This window comes from Lethenteron reissneri, chromosome 46 (genome assembly GCF_015708825.2).
Source record: "Lethenteron reissneri isolate LAM-NWPU_2019-01 chromosome 46, ASM1570882v1, whole genome shotgun sequence".
Lineage (NCBI taxonomy): Eukaryota > Metazoa > Chordata > Hyperoartia > Petromyzontiformes > Petromyzontidae > Lethenteron > Lethenteron reissneri.
The window spans coordinates 10583919-10606451 of NC_083824.1; the positions used below are offsets into that span (position 1 = coordinate 10583919).

General features: G+C 52.9%; 1 protein-coding gene across 2 annotated transcripts; it reads left to right on the forward strand.

The window, feature by feature from the left end:
* Positions 1 to 1806: 1806 nt before the first annotated feature.
* ANKDD1B (ankyrin repeat and death domain containing 1B) lies at positions 1807 to 20528 on the forward strand. Of its 2 annotated transcripts, XR_009756539.1 has the most exons (16): positions 1807 to 1965; positions 3826 to 3929; positions 4810 to 4908; positions 5494 to 5592; positions 6573 to 6677; positions 7444 to 7542; positions 8378 to 8476; positions 8818 to 8916; positions 10027 to 10125; positions 12065 to 12163; positions 12562 to 12660; positions 13476 to 13571; positions 16538 to 16739; positions 17375 to 17506; positions 18367 to 18668; positions 20431 to 20528. XR_009756539.1 is itself a non-coding variant. In XM_061570667.1 (15 exons), the coding sequence occupies exons 1-15, from the start codon at positions 1932 to 1934 to the stop codon at positions 18426 to 18428; spliced, it is 1527 nt and encodes a 508-aa protein (XP_061426651.1). In that variant the 5' UTR covers positions 1807 to 1931; the 3' UTR covers positions 18429 to 19939. The 2 variants fall into 2 exon arrangements, 1 of the variants encoding a protein (XP_061426651.1); XM_061570667.1 differs by lacking the exon at positions 20431 to 20528 and having other exon boundaries at positions 18367 to 19939.
* The last annotated feature ends 2005 nt before the right edge of the window (positions 20529 to 22533 follow it).

A 22533-nucleotide genomic window follows, 5' to 3' on the forward strand; every position in this document is an offset into this window, starting at 1 on the left:
TACACTGTAACACTGTAACACCGGGTTGGCTATGTGGATCCGAGTCACATCACAAATAATTATTATACATCTAGATTTGAAGCTTTCGTGACTGCAGGAATCCATACTCTTTAGTTTTTTCGGTAAAGTCACGTAGCTAGAAAATACAATTTTATTTTATTATTATCCAATGGAATTTCTGCACATGCTGGTCACACCATATGGAATGCCATCTCATAAAAATTGGTTTTGAACAAAAGGAACCACTGTAATGCCGATTCTAAATCTCAACCCCAAAAAAGAATTATGCGATGGCACGCGTCTGGTGATTCGTGAAATGCACCGTAATTTTGTTTTAGCTGAAATAATTTCAGAATCCAATTGTGGAGATGGTCTTCATTCTCAGAATTGATCTGGCACCGTCTGATTAGAATTTACCATTCATTTTCAAGCGAAGGCGGTTTCCGATCAACCCTGCATTTGCTATCACCGTCAATAAATCACAAGGACAGACTTTTGAGTGTTTTGGACTTTATCTCAACGAACCAGGTTTTTTTTTCCCCCATGGACAACGTTGCTTTGTCAAGATGCAAAAATCAAACCAACTAAAGTGCCGATTCAATCAAATTCATCTCAAGGGAAAATGTTGGGAGATGATTGTCATTTTATATTAAATGGGATATACAATTTTTATTAAATAAATTCAATACAATCTTTAAATTGTCTTTTTCATTAAATTATGATTTTATTAACCCGTCATGATGGGCAATTACACGAGTTTAATAATACTGGAGTACCGATTTGTGCATCTGTAGCAGCCGCTAGGGGGCTTGTGTTCATCTCTCTGTTTTGACGAGACAGCCAAGAGGTGAATTGCTCATATAAACCTGTCAGTTACAACACTACCAGACTGAACCCTCAGTAGGGCGATGAACCCATGCTGTGAGCGACTGTTAATGTTCAGTATGGCATGTGCAGCAATATCGCCATGCTGCATGAACCACGTGGCAGTGAGCTGCGTGAAGGGAGCCAGAGTGCCGTGTTCAGTAAGCCATGCTCAATTGCAGCAAGTCAATAGAGAGCCATGTTCATGGATAGTGACCGAGAGCTAGCCATGGGCCATGGATAGTGAGCCATGTTCATCATTAAGCCATGGTCCGCGTGCATTGAGCCATGAACCATGGGCAGTGAAGCATAAACCTTGGCTATAATGAGCCCCGGGCCAGTGAGCCATGAGCCATGGGTTGTGAGCCGGTTCCCCTGTGCTAAGGTGATCCGTGAGCCATGGGTTGTGAGCCATGAGCCGTGGGTTGTGAGCCATGAGCCGTGGGTTGTGAGCCATGAGCCGTGGGTTGTGAGCCATGAGCCGTGGGTTGTGAGCCATGAGCCGTGGGTTGTGAGCCATGAGCCGTGGGTTATGAGCCATGGGCCGTGGGTTGTGAGCCATGAGCCGTGGGTTGTGAGCCATGAGCCGTGGGTTGTGAGCCATGAGCCGTGGGTTGTGAGCCATGAGCCATGGGTTGAGCCATGAGCCATGGGTAGTGAGCCATGAACCATGGGTTGTGAGCCGTGCCCCCTGTGCTAGAGTGCGCCATGGGTTGTGAGCCACGAGCCGTGGGTTGTGAGCCACGAGCCGTGGGTTGTGAGCCATGGGTTGTGAGCCATGAGCCGTGGGTTGTGAGCCATGGGTTGTGAGCTATGAACCATGGGTTGTGAGCCGTACCCCCTGTGCTAGAGTGCGCCATGGGCAGTGAGCCATGCTCCCTTGGCCAGTGTGAGCCATGCCCCATGTGCTCGGGTGAGCTGCGAGCCGTGGGTTGTGAGCCATGCCCCATGTGCTCGGGTGAGCCGTGAGCCGTGTGCCCGCCCGCTGCGCTGCACAGCTGCTCCTGAGCGCGGCGCGCGCCTCGCCGTGCGCTCCCAGCTCCACCATCGTCATCACCGCCACCACCATGGAGGATGATCTCGTGTCGGAGGATGACGTCCGTGAGTAACCGGCAGCGCGGATGAGGATGGTGGTGGCGGTGACGATGATGACCGCGATGATGATGATGGTGATGATGTGTGGGATGAAGGGTTTGCGCTAAGATGGCTGGTCCGCTCCTTCGCGCATTCGTTGTAGGATGCGAAGCCGTGCCCGTACTGTAGCCCGCAAGACAGGCAGGGCACGCAGATCTTGCGACGGATGGGTGGATCAGTGAATGAGTGGGTGATTGATTTAATGAATGGAGCTGCGCGCACAGATTCCGTGTTTATCCGGCGCGTTTGGGGTGAACCAAAACACAACACGTTAATTTAAAATCGAAAATACTGTATAATACGTAATCAGCCATTCTCTATATCCACCGATGGACGGATGGAAGCATTTCCTTCCCAATGTCGGTAATGCGTGGATTGTGGATTTTTGACCATACGTCCCGCGATGGTTGCCTGGTTGGTTCGGGCTAGCATTCAATGAAGTGTTGTGGAGTGGATGGGGGGGGTGAGGAACGGTGCCACTGATGTCAGCCGTGGCTGGGAATAAAACTCGAAGAGCAACGCGCCCCACCAAGCTACCACCTTCTTGTCTGACATTGCAGGATTGCAAACACCTCGTGTTGCATGTCACGTTATCACTCGAGAAGCTAAGTCCATATCGACTGCGTGATATGATTGCATGCGTTTGGAGGAGCGGTGGCTCAGTGGTGAGCGCACCGAGTTGTGAATGAGGTCGATTTTCCGCACGTAAACCGGGCACCCTCAGCTTCACGAACCCGCACTGACCGGCGTGGTGAAGTATGGTCACGCAACCTCCATCACCGACACGGGAAGCGGAGGCGTTAATCCAGCAGTGGAGTGAAAAGCCGGCTCGAAATAGTCCTGTACTGCAATCGTAAAATTGTACATTCAGTCAGTATACATTATATTTAAACATGTACACGGTATGTGTAGAAACCTCGTATGTATCTGCAGTATATAGTGCAGTGTGTGTGTACTGGATTGTGTTAAGGATGGGTTGTGACATTCACACAGTGCTGCACGGGAGGGGTGGGCTATTCATCTTCTTGGTTCTTTCGGTAAAGTCACGTAGAAGGGGCTATTGTTTGATGTTTGGTGCTATCGGTGGAGGGAATGATCCAACGTTGCCGGTCCAAGGTTATTCTGTAGACCTGGAGACTGGCATTCGCATTCAATTCATCATCTTCTCGCCTGTTTACCCAGCCAGTCTTTGGCTGTACATGAATTAAAACGAATAAGCAGTGGCATAGCTATCAAGTGTGTAGGTGGTGTAACTGCACGTGGGACTACAGGCCGGAGAGACCCAGGTTCCGTGCTACGAGTAGGGTGGGGGGTGGGTGGAATTGGAGAGGGCAGGACCCACTCCCACAATGTGCACCAGAATCCGTGTGTGATGGCGTGCACCATCCCATGAGTGAGCGTGTGTGTGTGGGTAGTGGTAGTTTAGCGGTTAGCACGCTGCGCTACAAACCCGGTGACCCGAGTTCGATTCTCACTCACGACCAACATCGGTGATTATTATCTGAACGGGTCTTGGGCCTCCCCTAGGTGGACTCAGTCTGGCGTGTAAATATCACCACTGGGGAGACAAAGGCGGCCGGGCGTGGTGTTGGCCACCCACCCCCTCGTGTGGCGTGCCGGCCTTCATAGGTGCTCACTGACAGCACCCTCCCTGATGACTATACAGGGGATCTTTGTCTTTGTCAATTGCACCCGCAGTTCTCAAGTCGGAGAAGGAGCTGCACGAGATGGCGCGCAGGAACGACGTGGTGCTCACTAACAGCACTTGCCCAATGGGCTGTTGAGGCTATACGGGTTGATCTTTGTCTTTGTCAATTGCACCCGCAGTTCTCAAGTCGGAGAAGGAGCTGCACGAGGTGGCGCGCAGGAACGACGTGGTGCGTCTGCGCGAGCTCATCAAGAAGGGCGTCGACGTCAATGCCAAGAGCAGCGTGCGTGAGCCGAGAGCGTTCGGCACGGTGGTGCCACTGCACCGAGGTTCCACGGCCGAAGGGGCCCAGGCGCCGGGTGTACGAAGAGGGCTTTGGGGAAGAGACACAATTTTAGTTGCTTGTGCCAAGGCCCAGGCCAGCCACGCCGCAACGCTGCCTGGGTAGAGTTGCTCAGAAATGCATTGTGGTCCTGCAGGTCCTGTGGAGAGACCGGCCTCCGTCATGGCAATGTGGAATTTTTCCATCACTGACTCGGGGCTGCCAGGCGAGATGAGCGATGCCCCACCGCCGGTTTCAATGTGGAGGAAACCACCTTGACGGAACAGCCACGTGGGCTGGAAGCCACAACGATGCAGGGTCCCTCTGATTGAGGGCTACATTAAGATCAAAAGTGTTGCATTTCCAAGATATATTTGCGGACGTGTGCGCATTGTGCCACTTTAATTGACTGTTTCATAGTTATGAAAAAAAAACTTCATGTACCCATAGAAGTCTTAAATGGGCGTCAATACTCAATGACGAGTCTTGAGACTCACCTTTACTATTTAATCAGCCGCAGTCCGTAACTCTTCGTGCTTCAACTCGCCTCGAGGTCAGCTCAGCCCGCAGTGAGCACCCGGGTCGCCTCGCATCGATGTGAGACCCAACTGTCCCATTGCGTGCGTCGCAAGCCTTAATCGGCGCTCGCCGACACCATCGGGCCCAGCAGAGTGATGCGGCTAACTCAGCAATCATCAACGAACGTTCATCCCGCACATTTTCTATACAAGTGCCATCTAAGGTTTCTCTGTGGCAGGGGACCCCCAGTGGCAGCTGCCCCTGCAAGTGGACATTCGTCTGCCAGTGAGGGGTCAGTAATTGATTAAATGTGCGCACGCAGGTGGACCGCACGGCACTGCACCTGGCGGCGGGCAGCGGGCAGGAGGAGGCGGTGAAGGCTCTGCTGGAGCACGAGGCCGTGGTGGACAGCGAGGACAAGGTGGGGACCTTGCCTCGTGCCTCCCGGGGCCTCGGCTGAAGATGTTTGATGATCGCACTACTCACCCGCTCCCTGCCTACCTCTCTTCTCTCATTTCACTCTACTCCCCTCCACGCATTATTCTACCTCTCATCTCACTCTACTCCCCTCCACGCATTATCCTACCTCTCCCCTCTCATCTCACCCTCCTCCCCTCCACCCACTCTCCTACCTTTCCCCTCTTATCTTACTCTCCATCCCTCCACGCACTCTCCGACTTCACCTCTCTCATTTCACTCTCCCCCCCTCCACCCACTCTCTTATCTCTCCCCTCTCATCTCACTCTCATTACCTCCACGCACTCTCCGACCTCTCATCTCTCATCTCACTCAACTCCCCTCCACGCACTGCCCTACCTCCCATCTCGCTCTACACCACGAATGGCCAAACTGCTCTGCAAGGGATCCAAATGGATTCTTGAGCTCACCATGATATGACACCGATAGCACAATGGGAATTACATTGGGGGATAATGTGTTTTTAAAGTTGAAAAAAGTTATAATTATGTCATATTCCGTGACTGTGTTTTGTGTTGTCACCACCCAGTTCGGCATGAATGCGTTGCTGCTTGCCTCCTGGTTCGGCCACCGCAAGGTGGTGCAGATGCTGGTGTCCGCGGGGGCAAAGGTCACGTGCGAGAACAAGGTGAGAGAGCCAGTGGCCCAGCCGTCGAGTGTGCAGGCGGTGCAACTGCACCAGGGCCCAGGGGTCCGAGGGGCACTGGCGCTTTGCTACGAACAGTGGGGGGAAGTTGGACAAGGGACCGGGCCCTCTTCCATTGCTGGCACCAGGGCCCATGCCGACCACGCTGCGCCAATGGAGAGAGCCAACCACCCACGTGTTGTGTCTGTCTCACCGAGCCGCGTGGTGATGTTGCATGCGTGCGTTCCTGCCTGTGTGTGTGTGTTCATTGCGACGCTTACAACAACAAGCAGAGCGCCGGGCGGTCAAAACACAGCAAGGTGGCACAGTGGGGAGAGCAGGTGCTGAATCTGCCAGTCATCGCAGTCAATTAACCTGGGTCTGTGCAGTGACCTGCCAGAAAGCCTTCAATACTTCATGCGCTTTCAAAGTGTACCTAGCCTGGCACAGGAGCTTAATGGTGGATGACGGCTGTTGTGTGTGCGTGAGTCTGGTAGCACGGTGTGAGCGGTCGGGATATAAATATTCGACCCCTTCATGATGAATTGAATCGTAGCGATTCAGGGTCGCCATTAAATTCAACAATCAATTACATTATAGCATCGTGGCCTCTAGTGGCTGGAGGCATGAAACGGTCCCATGACAACCAACACAACACGATCCGCGCCGCGATTCACAAGCTACAATGTAAACGCCCTTCCTCACGCGTGCGATTCCACGTACGCATTGCGAGCCTTGAGCATCGCTTCTGCGTCTTTGCTCGCTGCACGACGACTCAAGGTCTTCTCTGACGCTGGGGCAGACCCCCTTTTCTCCAAGTCTTGGGTCTCCTGTTCCACGCGTCGTGGATTGCCGCGTCGTAACATCCCTCCCCTCTGATGGTTCTACGAGAGGGGGAGGGGGCGGGGGTTGGTGGTAGGGGGCTGGTCTCTCCATTTGTCTGCGTGGACCCCCCCCCTGCCCCCCCCCCCCCCCCCCACCAGAGCGGGCTCACCGTGCTGCACTGTGCCGCCCAGCGCGGCCACGCCGCCGTGATGCAGTTCATCATCGAGGACCTGGAAGACCTCGACATCGACAAGACCACGAAGGTTTCTTGTTTACGCTCGTTTATATATAAATACAAAATACCAGTGAAGGCCCACTGAGCTAGAGAGCTGTTTTTCAGAAGCGGCCTGGCCACAAATGATAGCTCAACGAAGTGGCTTATTGTCACGTGTAAATTTGGAGCAACCAAATACTCTAAACGCGTGTTGATTCTATAAGTGGAGGGAAGAACCCGGAGAAAATTCCACGCGACTACAAGAAGAGAGAACTGCAAACTCCAAATGTATCGGCGTCGGGGTCAGGGATCAAACCCACAACCTCCTGCATACGAGGCGAGGGAGTTCACATCTCGCCACCCTGGGTTGTGCTATACCTAATAAATGAACTTGAACTTGAACTTGAACTTGCTGTACTAAGTACAGTGACGCGACTCAGCAGTAACGCGTTCGCCGCTTGTTGCAGAGGCTCGCGGTTCAAATCCAGCGGCCACCCTGGTTAATACTGTAGCGTGTGATAACCGTTTAAGCACTCCACGCCACCTGCTTTGTGGCCGTTAAAGATCCCCTGACGTCATTCGCGAGAGTGGGCCAATCGTGTGCCGGCGTCGGGCTCCAGAATGGCCAAATGACACCGCTAAAAAAATAACTCATTTGGGATTACACGTGGCAATCATTCGCCCTCTACTGGCAGATGAAATGCTGTGACAATGTCCTGGTCTCTTTGAGTTCACAACCTGGTCAAACGAAATAAACTTGACTCTATCGATGTGACCGTGTGCGTGTGCCCCCCCCCCCCCCCCCTGCGGACCAGCTGGGCCAGACGGCGCTGCACCTGACAGCGGAGGAGGGCCAGCTGCAGGCTGTGGAGTACCTCCTCTCGTGCGGCAGCTCCCTCGCCATGCGCGACAAGGTGAGACGCGCTGACACAAGGCCACCCCCCCCCCCCATGCCGCCCATCCCTCCCTGCTCTCCCCCCCCCCCCCAAAAGGGATTGGCACCTCCTCACTCCCAGCAGTTGGAATAGATCGTGGCAGGGTTTTTTTTTTAAGCGCCATTCCTCTCACAACCCACCACGCCGTGGCTTCCACGTCCACCAGTTTACTTACACTCGAATGCAACACGCGCCTGATGATTGCGAAACCTGTCCCATGTGTGTTGAATAATCCTAACCCGCCAACTCTGTGCAGTGGCAGCGAGAGTGTCAGGGGTAGTACAGCAATTGGGTTATTCGCGGTAATAGAAATGAAACGCTTTGTAACTCACACAAATGTTGTGAAACTCAGTCATCGTAGTCGTGTCGCGGACGCGGAGAAGCGGAGCACTGGCTCGTGGTTCCTCGTGTGGGTTCCTGAACGAGCCTGGACGAGCCTGGAAGCTCCGTATATGGAGCGGGGAGAGAGTTCCGGACGTCCCGAGCAGCCACGGACAATCGCTACCGCTGGAGCCAGAACAGTCCTGATTCTGGGGACGATCAGCAGCAGATCTCGAGACGCGCTCCAGAGGACGCAGAGGTTCGAGGAGAGCGAAGAGAATATGAGCGTTTGACTTTGTTGACCTCTACACCGCAGGGGTGGTGTAGTTGCAGCCTGCGCAGCCTGCACTCTCGATGGCAGCGCCCTGGCCTTGCCGTCCCCTCTTGCACTCGGCTTCGAGGCTGAGCGGTGTTTCCGTTGAGCCAGGCGATGTCCGCCGTGGTCCGTGTGTCGTCCTTCCCCGCGCTGCCTTCCTCCGTCTCCTTCCTGCAGGACAACAATTCGCCGCTGCACCTCGCGGCCGGGCGAGGCCACCTCGCCGTCGTGAAGAAGCTGCTGGAGGCCGGCGCGGAGATGGATGGCAAGAACACGGTGCGTTACCGGTCGGTGTGTGGCGACCACGTCTCGGACGAGTACCTGGTGCGGTGTGCAGTCGACGTCGCCACGAGGGAGAAAAAAAGGTGGCCGGGCATGGTGCTGGCCACCCACGCCGTCACGTGCTTGTGTTGGCCTTCATTAAGCGCTCGCTAACAGCACTTGCCCCAACACTCCGTGAAGGCAAGGGACCGGAGCTTTGCGTGCGTGACACGAGCGGTGCGTTTGACGTCATCGTAACTTAGTCGCGAATCTCCTACTGCCGTTGTGCGTGTGCGTGTCTGTGCGCGTGTGCAATCATGTCCAAGCACGAGCGTGCGCGTGTGTGCGAGTCCCAGGCGGGACAGACGGCTCTGCATCTCGCGGCCGAGGGCGGGCATCACCACTGCGTGCAGCTGCTGCTGTCCTCCGGCTGTGACATCGATGCGCAGTCGAGCGTGAGTGCGCAGCAATTAACCAATTCACTCGTGGGCGCTCTCCTCTCTCTCTCTCTCTTCACGATCCGCATGTCCGCCGACGTTCTCTGTACGATATACGATGATGGCGCTCCGCCGACGGTAGCACGGTGGCACGTTCGCTTGCTCGCCGTGCTCAGCTGCTGATGGCAGATTTTTAAGATAAAGGAGCAGCCCTGCAACGTCCCACCTACGAATCCCTTGCTGGCGGAATGGCCACCGCTGGAGGGAGCTCCAGAGAGCTAACCCAGAGGGCATTTCGTGGGCGGGCATCTTGAGAAAGATGAATGCACCCACAATTTACCCCGCCATACGTGACCTAACGATTAGCTCGGTTGGCTACGTACGGTGCGAAAGAAGTTAAACATACACACGTGTCCATGTAACTGTGGAGTAGCCATCCATACCGCTGGGCGGAGACAGACGAACGGATTTAAGAAACGCGCCCCATTGCTTCAACTGCCGCCGCTAGGGAGGTCAAATCGATCTGGCGACCTCCGGATTTGCCAGCCCACCGCATGAACCACCGTTTCTCACGGTGGGCTGGACCATGGCCACAGCGGCCATGGTCCCCGTTTTTAGGAAGGCAACCCCCGCCAAATGTGCCAACTCTTTTAATTGCAAGCGAATTTCACCGTTAATTTGGAAGCGTTTTATTCCGTTCGCACTCCTTTTGGCGGCGGGGGGGGGGGGGGGGCGGGGGTTCTCCGTGCCGCTCGTTTACATTCGCCACCAGCAGTGGCGTCAAACCTTCCGCCACGGCCACTGTACGGTTTACCCCGTATTCTTGTACAGGGAAAATGAGTTGTGTGTTGGAGAGTACTCGTAACGAATTGGCACGTTTTGTTTACGTGACAAACCTTGTCGATTGGCGGGTTTGGCGACACACGCGGACATCGCTTGCATTTCTCCCCCCCAAATGGGTCAACATTATCGCCGTTGTCCTCCTCTGAGTCGACGACCCCTTTCTTGTCGAACGTCGTGGCCTCGTCGCGGCGACGCCACGTGCGTGGTGGTGTGTGTGACATGTGTGGTCTGTGTGGCGTGCGTGGTGTGTGTGGTGTGTGTGGCATGTGTGTGGTGTGTGCGCAGAAGAGCATGACGGCGCTGCACTACGCGGCGCGGAGCGGGCACGACGAGGTGGCGCAGCTCCTCATCCGGGGCGGCATCGCCGTGGATGCCGTGGACCACGTGAGTGCCCCCGGGGGAAGGAGGGGTGGGGGCAGAGGTTTGGCGGTGAGCGGTGGGGAGGTGGACGGTGAAGTGGTTTGGTTGGTCCATCCTGAATCCGCTGATTCATCACGGCCACTCGCTCGCCGTTGTTCTTGAGATCAGTTTTTGCGTGTTTAGTTTGCCGTCTTTGCCCCCCCCTCCACACCTCCGATTAGCACGGTTGGATACGTACGGCGCGAAAGAAGTTCATCGTGCGTACATAAGTCACACACGGGCGTGTGGACTCCTTCACCACAGCCAGTGGCCTCCTGAGCTTCGCCCCGTGCTGCCTCCGCCAATGGCAAGGCCTCGTTCTGCCACCGTTCACCTCTTTGCTCTCATCCGCACCGAGCTCGAACACCCACACATTGCAGAGGCACCCAACGTTGCTCTCCCTCCGTGTTGTCCGTGCACAGCTCCACTTTGGCATTGCCGTCCCTTATCCCCTTTTTAAATCCTTTATATTAAGTTCACTTGCGTGCTTGCTTGCTTGCTTACGACCGTGCAAATCTTTCGGTCGTTTTTTAACCCACTTCCCGTGATCCAATCGAGCTGACATTTTCCAAAATGTTACACTTTTTAGGACAAAAAATTATATTTAATTACCAATTGCTTAATGCTGCCATGCAATCATCTGACCCATAGGTGGCAGCCATCTCAAGCCAGAGGACGAGAGGACTCTAGCCGCCACGCATATAAAGGATTTATTATGAAAAACTTTGTTTTTACGGGTTATACTTGTTCTCTGCTTTCTTCCCCCAAGCCATCGTCCGATCAGCTCGCTCCAAGGTCATCATCTGCCGCACGATCACTGGCGCCTCCTAATCATAACTCGGCTGCTTTTCATTGTGAGCCTCCAGGCCTGGAGCCTAGCAGCTCAGATACCGTGGGTGGGAGGGTAGGAAAACGCCGCCTTTGCAAGGTGAATTTGTTCGATGTTCACGTGCGTCTGGAATGGCCGCAGCTTTTAGGATAATGGGGTGGAAATAAATATAATGAATCTACGAAATAAATAGTCTACAAAATGCGGGATAAAGAATCAATGGAGTCCTTGAAATCTGAGCCCGTGAGGCTTTTTCAGAGTCACAGAGCAAGTGTTTGCAAACGGTCATAACAATAAAAGCAAACGATTTAAACTGCAGCGCTTTGCAACCTCATCGAGCTTGCTAAGTGGGGCTGCTTCTGCCCCCCTCCCACCCGCTCCACCTCTCCCCTCCATGGGAGATGTCTCTCTGCGCGAAAGACTTTTACCAGCAGAGCGCGATGGGAATTGAAGAGCGTGCCGCTGCGGGTGCCGCGCCTGGCAGTGAGGGTGGGTGGGCAGGGTGGGTCGTAGGGTGCCCACCACATCTCCCTCTCGTGTACCTCGCCCGCTTCTAACAGGCGCTCGCTAACAACATCCCTTGCCTGCTGGCGAGGCGGCCCGTCGTGACGCGGCGCGGTTGGCTACGTATGGTGTGAAAGAAGTTCATCATAAATTTCGATTTAAAGCTTTCATGACTGCAGGGATTCATCTTCTTGGTTCTTTCGGTAAAGTCACGCAGAAGGGAAGTAATATTTATAATAATAATAAAAATAAAACATAATAAAATATTTTATTATGTTTTATTTTTATTATTTTATAATAAAATTTTATAATAATAATTATTTTATAATAATAAAAATAAAACATAATAAAATATTTTATTACGTTTTATTTGTATTATTTTATAATAAAATTTTATAATAATAATTATTTTATAGTAATAAAAATAAAACATAATAAAATATTTTATTACGTTTTATTTTCATTATTTTATTACTTCCCTTCTACGTGACTTTACCGAAAGAACCAAGAAGAAGTTCCACATACATACGTAGCCAGCTCTGCGGCGCTACCCCGTTGCCGTCATCGTCGTTGCCGTTGTTGTTTCCGCAGCACCACACCACGGCCATGCAGCTCGCCGTGCTCCACAACTTCCCGCTCATCGTGAAGCTCGTCATCGACGCTGACGGGGACCTGGACATCGCCGACAACGTCCGTGAAGCACGCTCGCAGCACGCTCTCATTCGCGCTCCCACGCGGCGCTGACGTACGGGTGATGTCGGGGTTGCCGTGGTGTGGAGTTGGATGCGGTGTTAATGTTAGAGCAATGTTGGTGCGTTGCCATGGCGGTGGGGTTTCCATGGTGTTGGGCGTCGCCATGGTGTTGAGTTTTACGCGGTGTTCAGGTGAGAGTGCTGTTACGGTGATTTGGGGTTGACGGGTCATTGGGGTTGCCCAGTTATCAGACGTTGAACGGCATTGCGGCTGGCGTGGCGTAAGGCTCCAAGTGCGAGTGTTGGTGTGGGCTGCTGTAGCCGGTGCTGATGTTGGCGTCGCGTGGTGGCAGGTGCGCGAGCCGTGCTCTCTCCGTTGCTGTGCGCGGCGCGCAGAGGCAGCAGACCCCCCTACACGTCGCGGCAGAGCACGCGCGGCAGGACATCGCCGAGATGATCCTCATCTCCGGCGTCAACCTGAAGCTCGTGGACAAGGCAAGGGGCGGCCCTCGCTTCTCAGATCCACAACTCATTGTCACGTTACCTATTCTCGTTATTAATACTTTCCCGTTCTAATGACGTACGTGTACATCATCAGTTTTTTTCCTCTGGTTCCGTTCGGATGACGTTCACGCGCGTACACGTACGTCATCAGAACAGAATGTCATCGGAACGGAATCGGAAGAAAACATTTATTAAAATAACTTCATTGGTACCAAGGCTCTCACAAGGCCATGCAGGAGGGCATGTGGCACAATATGGCGCCCGCTATCATAGAGTGCGGTCGTGTCGCTACAGTTCTCTGCAGTGAGTACAACGTCTTTAAAAACGACAGCCCTTACGCCTCTCAATGAAATTAACGCTGAAGCGCTCGCACATTCCGAAATTCGATGTTGAACGTACACCCACCCTGCAACTTGCAGACATCTCGGAATGGGAAAGGGGTTAATTACTATGCTTGATTCTCCAGGAAAGCCCCGCTGAGCCTCAAGGATATTCATGTCAGGAAGGTCCTCCCAAGTATTTGCACAGTAGTCAGCGACGATTGTTACGTATTTCGCAATTAGTTTATTTTATTATCCTTTCCCCGCACCTCCAATGAGCACGGTTGGCTATGTACGGTGCGAAAGAAGTTCAACATACATACACATACCACTCGCAGTGGCTGTGGCCTCAGTTAGTACCTACATAGCCCCGACTCGACCGCTGAAGGGTTTTCACGCGCCGCTCACACGCACGCACACACGGACACACGCACGCACGACGATCCCATCACCGACGTTGACCCCACCACGATTGTGTCCCCATAGCAGGGGAAGACTTCTCTGGACATCGCAGCCCGGGGAAACCACATCAGCATGGTGGACATGATCATAAAGGCCGACCGGTTCTACAAGTGGGAGAAGGTGTGGATGTGTGGGTCATGCGGCGTTCCGTGTGCCCCGTTTTCTTCGAGTCTCCGCTTGCACCTCGAACGCTCCAGTGTCGTGAGACGCAGTCGCATTCTGCCGCTTTATCATTACAAATTATAATTTAACTTTAAACTGTAAAGATAAAGGTGCAGCCCTGCAATTGCTTGATCGTGCCACTGCTGACGGAGTGTCCGCCACAAGACAGCTCTTCTAGAGTGTGTTTTCTGCCTACTCTTCCATGATGACGAGATGTCTTTGAAGAAGTAGGAGTACCCACATTTTATCCCACCACACATGACTATCTGTCATAAATTATGATTTCTATTGCATTGTAAATGGTGATGCATTGTAGATAATATTTGAATTCATATAACGTCTAGATTAAAATAAAATTATCTCTAGACACTGTCCCTCACAATTCAGGCTGTAACCTGTTCAGGTCCTCACCTGTTCAAGCCCTCACCTGTGCAGGTGATCACCTGTTTAGACCCTCACCTGTTCAGATTTTCATACGACGGATTTTGAGTTCTGGCTCCTCGCCTCTTGAGTTCTCGATCTAACATTCGGTTCGTAAAATCACCATTGGATTAATAAAATCTGTAAATGACGTTGATTTTTTCTTATTTCTACAAAATCACCGACAACGGAAATTAAAATCCACATCGCCTCTACTCGTAGACTGATGCCCATTTTTCAAGCCGGTTCTGAGTACACCTTTTGTGCCTTGTAGGGGAAGCTCCCACTGGGGGGGGGGGGAGGGGGCGTGGCTAGACGACAGTAGGGCGTTGAAATTGGATGGCATGAGGCGTGGCGCAATTTCAGCCAGCGCCGTATAAGTGGGAATCTTATTCTGAGTTGGTAACTGATTGAATTACTAAGCTTCGAACTCTGACCGGGGAGGATCGACTCGATGCACCTCACTGCAGAGACACTCGCGGGCAGAGGATCCGCAGAGGCTCTTGAGCCTGGATCTGAAACATCAAGAGAGAGCTTATTCACTCCACCCACAAAGACAAAGATCCCCCGTATGGCTTTAACAGACTGTTGGGGCAAGTGCTGTTAGCGAGCACCTATGATGGCCAGAACGGTTCCCAAAGGGGTGGGTGGCTAGCACCACGCCCAGCCGTCTTTGTCTCCCCAGTGGCGATGTTTAAACGCACCGCACCAGGTACTCATTTAAGACCGAATCGACCTAGGGGAGGCAGGCCCAGGACCGGTTCAGATAATCGTCACTAGTGTTGGCCGTGAGCGGGAATCGAACTCGGTGGCCAGGTTTGTAGCGCAGCGTAGCGCTAACCGCTGCACCACCGCTCCCACTCCACTCCACCCACACACACAGAGAGGCATCTTCTTTTAAGAGCGTAGGGACTGAGGAGTCCCTCGCCAGGGAAGGCAAAGGGAGGCAGATAATGACAGCTGCTTCACACACAGAGAGAGAGAGAGGACGTCTTGGGCACGTTTTTCAATGTGTGGCACTTGTAGACTGCAGAGTGTGTGTCTGGTTGCGGTGGCTGCGCTTTTGGTTGTTAAAAAGTGAAGATCGGTGAATTCAGATGTTCTAGATTTGAAGCTTTCGTGACTGCAATGATTCATATCCTTAGGTTTTTTCGGTAAAGTCACGTAGGTAAAAACATTAAAAAGTAAAATAAAATAAAAATCACGACGTTTCGGAGGCAACACAAGCTTCCGTCTTCAGGTGGTACCGTCACAGCCACGACAGCTGTATCAAGTAAATGAGAGAGATTTCAGGAGTAACTCCTGATTGAATTACTAAGCTTCGAACTCTGACCGGGGAGGATCGACTCGATACACTTCACTGCAGAGACACTCGCGGGCAGAGGATCCGCAGAGATTTCAGGAGTAACTCCTGAAATCTCTCTCATTTACTTGATACAGCTGAGAGAGATTTTAACTTCTGAAATCTCTCATTTACTTGATATAGCTATCGTGGCTGTGACGGTACCACCTGAAGACGGAAGCTTGTGTTGCCTCCGAAACGTCGTGATTTTTATTTTATTTTACTTTTTAATGTTTTTACCTACGTGACTTTACCGAAAAAACCTAAGGATATGAATTCAGATGTTAACAACGGGCGCGTAACCATGGACATGGAGACTTTTTGCAGGCGAGTTTATTTACAATCTGAGACTCCAGCTCGAACCTTCAGCTCCTGCACACGAGAAGTAACACTTTCACGTTTTCAGCCCGTGTCTCACTGCCTCACTGCTAAGCAACATCACTGCTGTCAATCTGACATTGGTTTCCCCCACAAAATGAGGGGTGAGAGGGCAGGAAAGCAGCGGGGCCTGAGTGTTACCCTGCTTGGCCTAGCACTGAGCTCATCTCTGATCAGTCATCTTGGCTGGGAATGGGGTTTATAGCATCCTGATGACTTTTTTTCATGGGGGGGGGGGGGGGTGAGGGCGCCTCTAAACCAAGGCCGTAGCCATGGAGTCAACATTGGGGGGACCAAATCTTCCAGGGGTCTGGGGTCCCCCCCCCCAGAAAAAAATCTAAATTTGAAAACTAATTTCCTGCCTGAAATATAAAAAAATTCACCAACACATAGGATTGACTTTGTATTTATTTTTAACAATAATGTCTAATAGTGTATTGTATTACATGGTTCTGTTTTTTTCTTTTTTACCTTTTCTTGTTTCATTGTATGTAATGGCAGAGATGAGGGATTAATAAAGTACAACCATAACCACGATCGTATAAACAGAAATCTATGCATTGTTATATGAAGACAAGTCCAGATATTGTGGCCAAGGTTTAGCAAATTGTTGTTTTTATTTACATAGCATCGCAATTATTTTTTATACCAATATATTGCGGGGGACATTTTGAGCATATTTGATTATTGGGGGGGGATGTGTCCCCCCCCAATATATATGAAAATTACGGCCTTGCTCTAAACGGACACCATGTGCCACACGTGCGTGCACTTGTGTGGTCAGGACAACCTCCCGAGCGAGTCGGACTCGTGGGTCCTCAAGCACCTGACGTTCAAGCAGGACCAGCGGCCGGAGACGGAGCACATGCGCTCCGTGCTGTGGCGTCTGTCCACGCAGCACCTCAAGGTGGGGGAGTGGAAGTGCCTGGCGCAGCACTGGACCTTCACAGAGGCCCACATACGCGCCATCGAGCAGCAGTGGACAGGTGATGCCGAGGGCGGCACGCGCAACCCCAGCGCCTCGCACGCTTCGCACCACAAGCACACACACCCATCGCCATACGCACATGCACACAGCCATAACCACACACACACGCACACACCCATCACCACACACACACAGCCATAACCACACACCCATCACCACACACACACGCACACACCCATCACCACACACACGCACATATACACCCATGACCACACACATACACACACGCACCCATCACCACACAAACATACCCATCACCACACATACCCATCACCACACACACCCATCACCACACACACCCATCACCACACACGCTTAGCACCACACACACCATCCCATCACCACACACACACACATCCACACACGCACACACACCCAGCACCGCGCATGCTTAGCACCACATCCACACACTTCCTGCACTACACACACACAAGCAGCACCGTAAACGCACCCAGCACTACACACACCCAGCACCACCCATCCCGCTATGGGTGGCACTGGGCATGAATTCAACAACGCTGTCGTTTTTTGTCTCTGACCCTGCCTCTGCTCCTGTGTGCGACCCCCTCCCTGCCCCTGTCTGTGACGCCACCTCTGACCCTGGCCCCACCTCCCGCCATGCGCTCGCCGCAGGCAGCAAGAGCTACAGGGAGCACGGCCACCGGATGCTGCTCATCTGGCTCCACGGCGTCCTCACGGCCCGGGAGAATCCCATCAAGAGCCTCTACGAGGGCCTCGTGGGCATCGACCGGCTCGACTTGGCCGGTGCGTGCCGAGCTAAAACACACACACACACACAGGGTGCTTCAAAACAATGTGAACACTTCCGAGAATTTGCAACAATACCACGAGACATGTGCAGCCTCTGGGCTCTGGAGACCACCTGGAGAAGATTCTAGGAATGTGTTGACGATGATGGCGAACAAGTGGAGACTCTTTGACCTTTTGAAGCTATTAACATACATTTGTTATAATGCTACAGTGTATTATCCGTTCTTTTTCCATTAAAAACGATAGTCCCATGTAAGTGTTGACATTTTTTTGAAGCACGCTGTTGAAAAAAAGAACACCACCCCCCCCCCCCCCCCCCCCTATACGGGGGATTTGTGTCTGTCCACAAAGACAAAGATCCCCCGTATAGCCTTAACAGACTGTTGGGGCAAGTGCTGTTAGCGAGTAACTAATGAAGACCGGCACGGCACACGAGGGGGTGGATGGCCAGCACCACTCCCCGCCGCCTTTGTCTCCCCCATGGCGATGTTTACACACCGCACCAGGTTACCCATTTGAGGCTGAGTCGACCTAGGGGAGGCCCAAGATCGGTTCAGATAATCGTGAACTCGGGTCCGTCGGGTTTGTAACGCAGCGCGCTAACCGCTACACTACCGCTCCCCTGACACACAAAGACACACCTTTCGCCCTCCTGATGCAGACGCCCCGCTACTTTGTGTGCGTGCCGAGGGTCAAACACTGACCCTGCCGCCGGCTGTCTAAGATGCCCGACACGGAGCTCAAGCTCGGGCAGATGACGGCGGACTCCATCCGCCGTCCTCTTCCCAGCTGCGGCTGACCGGTTGCGCGGCTGCGGCTGCTGCTGCTGCTGCTGCTCTTTGTCCCCGTTGCAGAGAGCATGCGGAGGAAAGCCAACGCAGAGAACGACTCCCCAAAGAAGTGCGCCATGACCTGACACGGCGGTTGGGCCGTGGGTCAGCCCACAGCGGGCGGACGCACCTCCCCCCGTCGCTGCTGCCTCCCCTCTCCTCACCACCTCAACCTCATCACCGTCCCAACCTCCTCACCATCTCACGCCGCCCCCTCGCTCCGCCCGCCTTGGAAGGCGCCGCTCCAAGCGCTGCCGGGGGGATCGCGTCCAGCGCCCAGCGGCCAGCGTGGGGCTGTGGCAGCGAGCCGGAACCCTCCGCCTTGTGTACGTGCGTGTGTACGTGCACGTATACACGCACGTACACACGCACGTACACGCGCACGTATGCACGCAGACTTCACTGCTTGCTCACTAACGCAAACTAATGCACACGAACAAACGCGCTGTCAAAATGGCAGGCACAGCCAAGTATGTTCTCCCCGTGATCTTGGGCTCACGGTCGCTCAGTTTTACATCAGCGTTTTTGATGTGGCTCGAGAACGGAAGCCCGGCGTGCAAGTGCAATCACGCATTCTCGATCAACTGCTGGTGAAAATATTCGTACGACGATGACATCTCCGACTGGGTCTCATGAGGGTACAATTTCAACCATGTCTTGACATCGTTGCTCCAGATCTTTTCTGATGTGCTGTACGTATGTATGTAAGTTGAACTTCTTTCGCACCGTACGTAGCCAAACGTGATAATCGGAGGTGCGGGGGAAAGACAACAAACTAAACACAAACATCAGTTTTAAAGAAATTAGGTTTCAATCAAGATGTCAACGTGCATAGCTCACAGCGGCTTCCTGATATCGGGAGGAAGAACGTTCCAGACGGCCGCAGAAGCGCATCTGAAAGCGTGCAATGCAGTGGCCATCTTTGTTCGATGGCGAGCCAAAAGCTGCTCGAGGATGACCAACGTATGTACGTTGAACTTCTTTCACACCGTACGTAGCCAACCGTGATGATCGGTGGTGTTGTCGGGTCGTTCCGCGTGTTTCGCCCGGCACGGCGTCCGACGTCTCCGCCGCACGCGCTCGAATCTTTTTTTCTTTCCTTTTCGGGAACCGAAACGGAGGATGAAGCTTCCGAAGGACGTGGTTGCGAAACGTCGGTCTTTGTGCGCCGCCGTAGCCCGCCGACCGTCGCTCACCTCTGTGGCAGCGCGATACGGAAGGGAAGGCTGTGGATGAGATGGATCGTCGGGGTCTCGCCACAGGGCCACACACACACACGCGCGCGTCCTAGGCAAGTCGTCCTGCGTTGGGAGTGGATTTTTTTGTGTTTTTCTACCGCTCTCCTGTTCGCCGATCCATGCCTCGAAGCGCCGTTGCCGCCGCTGCTGCTGCTGCTGCCGCCGCCGCTGTTGTTGTTGTTGCTGCTGTTGTTGTCGCGACGGTGACTTTGTAACAAGTGAGGGCGGTGCCTGTTTTGGTGTGGACTGCGTGCTGGGCACCGCCTCGCTTTCTTTGGTGTGTTTTGTATGGATTTACAAAACGGTGAGCGAGTGGTCGATGGTTGTGCAGCAATAAAAAATGACGTCCGTTGAATGTTTCCATCTGCTGCCGTCGCGTTCACCTCTCGTTGATTTTAAACAAAATAAATCAATGCACCACAAATGTGCAACATCCCGCCCCCACCCCCAACATGACACAAACGAAGTCGGCTTCAAGTTGATTTTGTTGAACCACGATACGACCTCGTTAGACCAGAATAGATTTCTCATTTAATACAAGCGTGACCTGGGTCACCACAATCGTGGTGGTGGTGGTGGGGCAGCAGTTAGATCGCCTACTGCACAGAAGCTCGGCCACCTGAGTTTGATTCCCGTTAGCGAATAACATCGGTGGTGGCGGCGGTGGTGGTGGTGGTGGCGGTGGTGGCTAGGGTGGTGGTGGTTAGTGTTGCCACGTATCCAGCTTTGACGCGGGCACTCCGGGAACTGGCATCTGCGTTGGGGTGGTGGCAGGATTTGATTTGTTCTGAGACCTGTTTACCGGTGTTGGGTCAAACTCTTATTGGAGTCCGCTGCGCGGTGTTGACAGGGTGGCGAGGCTGACCGAGCAATGTGTCCGGCTGTTGGTCGACAGTGGAAGACGCGTCAACTCGAGTGGCAAGTGCTGTCTCAACCAGTCCCAGTCCACCACCACCACGTCACCAAACCGCATTGACCAGCATGGTGAAGTATGGTCAAATACTGCCAATTACCGACATTACGTGGGAAGGCCTCTGTCTGGCAACGGGTTGGGAAAGGGCTGTGATTTAGTTGTGATTTATGAAACGTGTACGATGTGAGTGTTGTGTTTCTACTCGTGTTACATTTTAGTATATCTTCAACAACAAAAGCAAATTGACTTTGTTGTACATTCGTAGTTGATTCCCTCGGATTTTGCATTTGCCATTCTCTTCCGCCAAACCTTAAAATGACCGTTATGATTTCTGGCAAGACTGCGCGTGTTATGACCAAAAGATTATCAGGAAGACATCTGCACACGCAGTACTTCATGCTTAACACGTGTACGCTTTCGAGACCAATATCCACAATACATTTTGTGTTGGGTTAGATCGCGTAAATATATAAATGTGGCTGTGTCGGGTGGTGGCGGGTTTAACGACACATTTATATATTTACGCGATCTAACCCAACAAAATCTGTATTGTGGAGTTTCTACTCGTGTTTTCAGAGAGCGCACACCATTTATGCGCAATGGAACCATTACAATCACGATGAAAGGTGCATTGCTTCCAACCTCTTCCGATTCTGGGTTTGTTTTCTGCTCTCTCTTGCCAGTTGCAGCAGCGCATGACAATCAGAGGTGCTGGCCGGAGTGCTGACATCTTGAAGAGATGTCGCACCATTACCAAGTTCCCTCCACTCGCTCCCCGATCAATTTAGAGATCATACTCACCCTCTTCCAGATTCTCATTCGACTCACTCCTGCCTACCCTTCTCATCTCACTCTACTCCCCTCCACGCACTCTCCTACCTCTCCTCTCATCTCACTCTACTCCCCTCCACGCACTCTCCTACCTCTCTCCTCTCATCTCACTCTACTCCCCTCCACGCACTCTCCTACCTGCCCCCTCTCATATCACTCTACTCCCCTACACACACTCACCTACCTCTCCCCTCTCATCTCGCTCTACTCCCCTCCACACACTCTCCTACCTCTCATCTCACTCTACTCCCCTCTACGCACTCCCCTACCTCTCCCCTCTCATCTCGCTCTACTCCCCTCTACACACTCTCCTACCTCTCCCCTCTCGTCTCACTCTACTCCCCTCCACGCACCATCCTACCTCTCCCATATCGTCTCGCTTAACTACCCTCCACACACTCTCCTACCTCTCCCCTCTCATCTCACTCTACTCCCCTCCACGCACTCTCCTACCTCTCTCATATCGTCTCACTCTACTCTCCTCTACGCATTCTCCACTCCAGCAACCGAGGCCTTCTGTGAAAGCCCCCACTCAACATTGGCTCAGTGTGGGGTCCCTCGTTCTCCTGTCCTGCCCTCATGGTCCGGCACTTCGCTTCCGCAGCCCCCCGTGCTGTCAACTCCATGCCCCTGTGCCGGCTTAAGAGCATCATCATTCCCTCTTCCGAAGACAAATTGCATCTTTCTCGCCGTAATACAAACGTGCCCAATGTGTGTGTACGGCGTCTTGGGACGCATACGCCGTGCACGAGTGGATGCCTGGAACCACAGCAAGAGGCAGGATCTGGGAATAACACAAGTCAGGGAGATAATCTGCACTTGAGTGGTACGAATCGTGGAACGGGATGAAGTGGAGACTGGTGACAGCATAGCAGCCCAGGGAGAGAACACATCTAAAAGGAGAACCACCGTGGAGATGGAGTCACGAATTAAGTGAACGTGCATTTGTAAGATGCACGGCAGCAGCACTGGACCGTAAACGGCAAGTGATAGTCACGTCGTGTTGAGGCCTTCATCTAGCAATGCATAGACAATGACTTTTCAATTACGGCGATGTGTGTGGCAGAGGGTGGAAGGCACTTCTGGGATCTCCCTGTGGGAGCGGCGCGGGGCGCATTAGCAGAGTCTCGATGCACGAGGGACCGCTCCATGTGACGATGCGCCAGGGGTGGGATTCTGCCTACAGCAGAGGGCAGCGGCGGCGCGTTC